Below are 6,000 nucleotides of genomic sequence, written 5' to 3'. Positions count from 1 at the left end.
CCGTGGCCACCGGAAAGGACGAGTCACTCGCTCCATGACCAATGAACAGGAAGAGAACACTTCACCTCTCGGCAGCGAGCTGGGTTAGCAAGCACTTACACACTGTTGACTTTTTCACTGCCTCTTTGTTTTCCTCTGCAAATTAACTGTGTGTGACCTTTATTGTATAACGCTGACCCACTTCAGTTTCATAACTTCACTTTTCTGTTCTTGGAATTGTTTGGACTGCAATGATATTAACAGAACAAGAATGACCCTAATAATGAAATGCTGCGCAAATATTAGAGTAGATATCATCTGTCCCCTGAGTGTCACAACATTCACTGCTTTTACAGTGGCGTTTAAGTTTCTGAAATGGACTTTTATAAGATTGTTTGAGCTCTGTGGATTATCTTGCTTGGCTAAGAGCGTTCTTGAAATTTCATTGATTGTGCTTCAGTTAAAAATCTACTTCAGCACAAGGGGCCGAGTGCTGGCAGCATTCTGCATTCATTATTATCAATCACAAGAGCTTTAGATGTATACATGTATATAAATCTTCAGCTCGAGTGTCTTGTTTGGTTTAATTCAGTTGCCGTAAATTTCGATAAATATATATGAATTCCCCTTTCTCCTGCATTACACATATGCAGGCTTATTTATTTTCTTGTTGTGTCTTTTACCATGATTTTCTTTTACTTTAGTGTGTAATACATCAGTTTGTGCTCTCAAAAGGTTTTAAATCTCCCATAATTATTTGAACTGGAATTGAATTAACTTGCATTACTTTATTTTTCTCGTTTTTTAGCAAACCTGGAGATGAATGAGAGTTCTCGCTGGACAGAAGAGGAGATGGAGACGGCAAAGAAAGGTCAGGATCTGGGTTGTGTTTATGTATTTTGTTTGCGTTTCTTGAATTGACAGACCACCCACTGGATGGGGTTATTTGTGCATGCACACACACTTAAAGGGATACTATTATACTTTTTACATTTTTCCTATTAATATTGAAAATAGTTACAAAGTCCACTCCGTAGGGTTTTTATCTCTATATCAATAAACACTGCATCTTAACTCTATCAGATACTTCTGTTGATGTCTTTCTAAGTTCTGTTTTTTGATATTATTTGTGCGTGTGTGGTCGCTTCATAGCTCTGTATTTACCAAACTGCATATCAGAGGCCTGTTGCACAAAGACATATTGGGTTTTTACCCTGGTAAGTTTGCCTTTTGTTATTGAGCTTAAGAAGGTGGAATCATCGCCACAGTAACTTATGCTACACTGACATCTGTAACATTCTGTGTTAGAGATCCAATCTGGACCAATCAGTTGTAAGTAAAGTGACTTTATATATATATATATATATAAGATGTTCAAATAATTTTATTTGAAAAGCATTTTTGAGTCAAAATTGTCTTTTGTTGCTAATAGTTTATATTTTAAGGATTGAATTGTGAATTAACATTATCACATTTAAATAAATACATATAAATTTGCTTTAATATATAAAGTTTTAGAAACGACTTTTGAGCTATTTGTGAACCTACATTAATAAAATCAGGTGATCGATTTTCATTCATATAATATTATTTGCTTTCCCATCAGTAGTGTTTATTACTTTGTAAATGTGTTTATATTCACTTTAATCTGATAATTATATCTCTTAAACTTTAACAATGGATATTTAAATTAGATGTCGCCTACGCTATTGCTGTCTATTGAAATGAATGCGTCAATGGAGCCACCATTTTAGAACAGGGTTGTGAATGAATGAATGTGGGACCAAGGTGCAGTTTGTACTGTATATACACATATGCACATATATTTATGATCGGGAGTTTTACCGGTGGTCAGTGTGCAAATATTTTTTTTTAAATTACGAAAAATATCATTTTTACATGGACACGTGACCTCACAGGCATTGACGACAAAGGGTGTGTATTTGGGTGGATTGAAATGTATTATCCTCCATGTTAAATTTGATCTAATCCATTTCCTGAAACACACATCCTCTCCTGCTTTTTTTTTTTTTTGTAATGCTAATGAAGGGAGCGACTCGTTTGTGAATGAATGTCCGTTATGAACCATCAATATCCCTGCGTCTCAATCTGCACATCCACCTTTCTGATATAAATGGTAAATAACATTTATAATATTCAATAATTACGTTATCGTTACGTAATAACGTTATCAGGAACCCTTATAAGTTAATTTAATACCTAGCCATTACTTCACCACAATAATACAAGTTTCTGGCACTGCATCTTGTTGTCATATTTCAATTACATTGTTTGCTGATTTTATTCAACAAAACAAGCATAAACCTAGAATTTAGTGCAAGTTGGTGCTATTTTGCCTTATGGTCAGTGCCTTAAAAGACTGTATTATCATCAATTACGTGACTTTAGCACAAAAGTTTGTAACATACACTTTTTTTTTCTTATGAAGTGTCAAAAACCAAACTTGCCTGAGGGCTGTGGGCTGAAGATACATTAAAGTTTCCATAAGTAATCACCTAATTTTTTTTTTTCTAATATTTAAAAATTACTAGAAAACATTGCTTTAAATTATATTAAAGAATGTGGTATATTTAAAAAAAAAATGTGTTTAATGAAGTTACTACTAATCTCATTTAATAAAATGGAGTTTGATTCTGAGTACACTAAGCTGCAACTGCCTTTGCCTTGATTTGCTCACTGATGTCTTGTGCATTGCCTCATATCCGTCGAGTGACAGTATTTACATTTTTTTAAAAATCTCATGAATTTACAAAACTAAAGAAATGACAAAACAAACAAAAGTTTACAATACATTCAAAATGACTATGTTTGTCAAAGATATTTGCCCCACCCACCAACCCATCATTCTCCCTCTTTCCCAAATGGAATGGTGGGCCAAATCAAAGTTTACAATGGGCCAACTTTGGCCTGCGGGCCCTAGTTTGGGCATCCCTGGCAGATGAATGACATTTGTCCTGGGAGCACTGTACAAATATGGTGGCGGTATTGACGAATTCTCAGGGTTCGTATGCGATATCTAGTGTATATATCTATGATCTTTAAGAATGTAAATTGCACTAATTCTGTCATAAAAACATAAAAACTGACTCTAATGTGTCGTGTGATTGGCTGTTTGAAGCAATCGTTACACTTTTAGCTGCATGTGGTCCAGAGTTAAAATGACAAACTCTGAGTTAAACCTAGAGTGGACAGAGAATGTTCAAAATAAAAGTTCTGAAACTACTTTATCTGATAGTACCCAGGTTAGATTTGTTGTTGTTGTTGTTGTTTTTTTAACCCAAAACTTTGTAACTCATAGTTTGTTCAACTCATTTTGTGCAACAGGCCTCAGGAGTTTAAACTTGCAAGGCTTCAAAACACATGCAGATGTTTTGTTGTTGTTGTTGGAGTATCCAAGTCCCAAGCTAAAAAGACAGACTTCTTATATATACAAAAGTGTTTTTTCAGCATGTTTTTGCTTCCAACCAAAAAAATGGGGATTTAGGAATTAATACAGTTTCAAAAAATGTACATATTTTAAGCTGAAATCTTACAGACGCATTCTGGTGATGCCTGAGACGTAGAGTATATTATATCTTCATATAGGAGCATAATGGGACTGATTCATGTTAGAAAACCATAATGCTTTTATTTAGGTGTCCTAGATAGGAATATTTTTATGAATAACTTTGTTTGCCTAGGCTATTGACGGTTAGGATTTCCCTGTGTCAAATTTACTAGATGTAACCCTGCCTGATAAGACGTGTAATACTCAGCCTAGCAACTCTACAAACATTTACATGAGCACTAGATCAGTCGCTGTGCCCTTGGCCTCATTTCACACATATGCACTGAGTGATACACATAATAATGTGTCTAAATGTGGGCGGCGTGTCTTTATATGACAGCTGCGCGTTCAGATGAGCTGCTTTCAGAAATGTGCCATTTACACGAGGTTTATTAACAAGAGCTTCATTAGTGGACCTTACGAGGTCTTCATGAGAGATTGAGGAAAATGAACTGAATGCTTGAGTAAAGAACAAAGGTCTGATGTTCTCTCTTGTCCGTGTCAGTGTTTGGACTGTAATGTAGACTGTTAGTGTGCTAAACGGCCGTCCCGCTGACCTACTTCAGACAAGCTACTTCCACGTCGCTCACTTAACAGTGCTCTGTTTCTCTGGCACATCCTATCTGATCCAGCAGGCCGCCTGCTCCTGTAACTGAATAACACTTCATTAATGATGAAGCTCTCATCAGCCAAATCACATTCGTTGTTTGCAATCACCAGAACTTGTTCTTGCTTCCGTGCCAACATGTATTCATTTATGTAATGCAGAGTCTGAATCTGATTTAGATTTTATAGATCTTGGCTTTCATTTTGAACGAGTCTGGTGTTGGTGCATGATTATTAAATTACAGAAGTGCTCATTCAGAAGTTAATAATAAGTAAACATGCGGCAGTGTTAAGCAAAGAGTTTTAAAATGGCCAATTGCATATGCCTATATTATACGGCCACTTTATTAGGTACACCTGTCTAACTGCCCATTAACGCCAATTTCTTATAAGCCAATCACATGGCAGCAATTCAGTGCATATAGGCATTTAGACATGGTCAAGATGATCTGCTGCAGTTCAAATCGAGCATCAGAATGAGAAAAAAAAGGTGAATTAAGTGACTTTGAACGTGGCATGGTTGTTGGTGCTAGACAAGCTGGTCTTAGTATTTCAGAAACTGCTGATCTACTTGTGGCTGGTGAGTAGGGGTGTCATGATTTCGATTTTTAATCGAAATCGATCGAAATTTATGCTCAATTTCGATTATCGAATCAAAAAATAGAATCGTCGATGCTGCCACGCCCTCATGTCACGTCAGCTTGGCTTGCCAAGCGGGAATAACAGGCTTGTTGAAGTGCTTGTTAAACTGCAGACGCAGGAGACCCGTCGACAGAGCTTAAACCCTCTCCTCTTTCAATGAAGTCGCCGGTGTGGAAGCATTTTGGATTTCCAGTGAGTTATTTTGACAACGTTCGTGTTGTCGACAAAAAAACACAGTTTTACAAGCTCTGCTATGTACGTATTACGTACGGTTCGTCCGATAGACAACGCCGGCATCGCGATCCTCCGCCCACCCCCGTTGCAAATCCGCTCGCGATAAGTACACACTCAAGACCTGTTTACACTGTCTTTGTTTTTAAATGCCATTTTAGAACGACAACGATTTGACATCCACAGTGCCGTGTAGCATTTCCGAGCAGCCCTCCTTCCTCTCTACTGCTGGAAACGCACATCACGTGACCACACAGACACAGACGCACACACAGCCATATGAGCTTGAGACAGCAGGTCCAGGCAGTCAGAGGACTGCTTCAATCTTTCACTCACTTGTACTTAGTCATTTTAGCGAACACCTCAGATACTGTTGGCTGGTTCCTGTTGGTTGTGCGTCTTTTTTTACCGACGCCATTATAACGACACAGATCACTGCCTATTCACGAGTCCCGCAGAAAAAGTGATTGACAGGTGGTAATAATGCGTGTATCTTGCCTTTATTCATTTACTGTATGATTTGTTTATGGGTAAAACAAAGACCATGCAGGTCAGGTAGTTTAAACGGTAGGCTACAAATAATTAATTGGTCATTAATTAATTAATTATTCATAATCGAAAATCGAATCGAATCGTGCCTTTAGAATCAAAAATGTAATCGAATCGAGTATTTGGAGGATCGTGACACCCTTACTGGTGAGTGTATGTCATATATGGAAACCCATTAACTAAGACTATTAGCAGAATAAATGACTATTTAGCTGCTTGTTAATAGTTAGAAAATTTGTAGTTTGGTTAAGGTATTGGGTTGGATTAGGGATGTAGAATAGGGTCATACTTTATTAGTATTTTAACCTTTATTTTACCAGGAAAAGCACATTGAGATTAAAAATCTCTTTAAGGAGCATCCTGGCTAAGATTAGGCAGTAAACAGTTCACATGGGTTTAACAAACAAACAAAACAAAAATCAAAT

The 6,000-nt window shown here is 36.9% G+C and overlaps 1 protein-coding gene across 22 annotated transcripts in view; it reads left to right on the top strand.

Annotated features, from left to right (window-relative positions):
• The window catches only part of ncor2 (nuclear receptor corepressor 2), a 197,225-nt gene that overhangs the window by 138,899 nt on the left and 52,326 nt on the right, over nt 1-6,000 (top strand). For all 22 annotated transcript variants that reach the window (XR_012383753.1, XR_012383752.1, NM_001007032.1 and 19 more), the window contains 2 exons: nt 1-83; nt 788-850. The exon at nt 1-83 is cut by the window's left edge and continues 75 nt beyond it. Coding sequence is in view for 20 of the 22 variants with exons in the window: in NM_001007032.1 (NP_001007033.1) it covers nt 1-83; nt 788-850 (146 nt within the window). In the remaining 2 variants the exon portion in view is untranslated. The remainder of the gene's footprint in view (nt 84-787; nt 851-6,000) is intronic.

This window comes from Danio rerio, chromosome 8 (assembly GCF_049306965.1).
Source record: "Danio rerio strain Tuebingen ecotype United States chromosome 8, GRCz12tu, whole genome shotgun sequence".
Lineage (NCBI taxonomy): Eukaryota > Metazoa > Chordata > Actinopteri > Cypriniformes > Danionidae > Danio > Danio rerio.
Note: the sequence above shows the minus strand (reverse complement) of the source record. Positions and strands in the feature narration are given on the sequence as shown.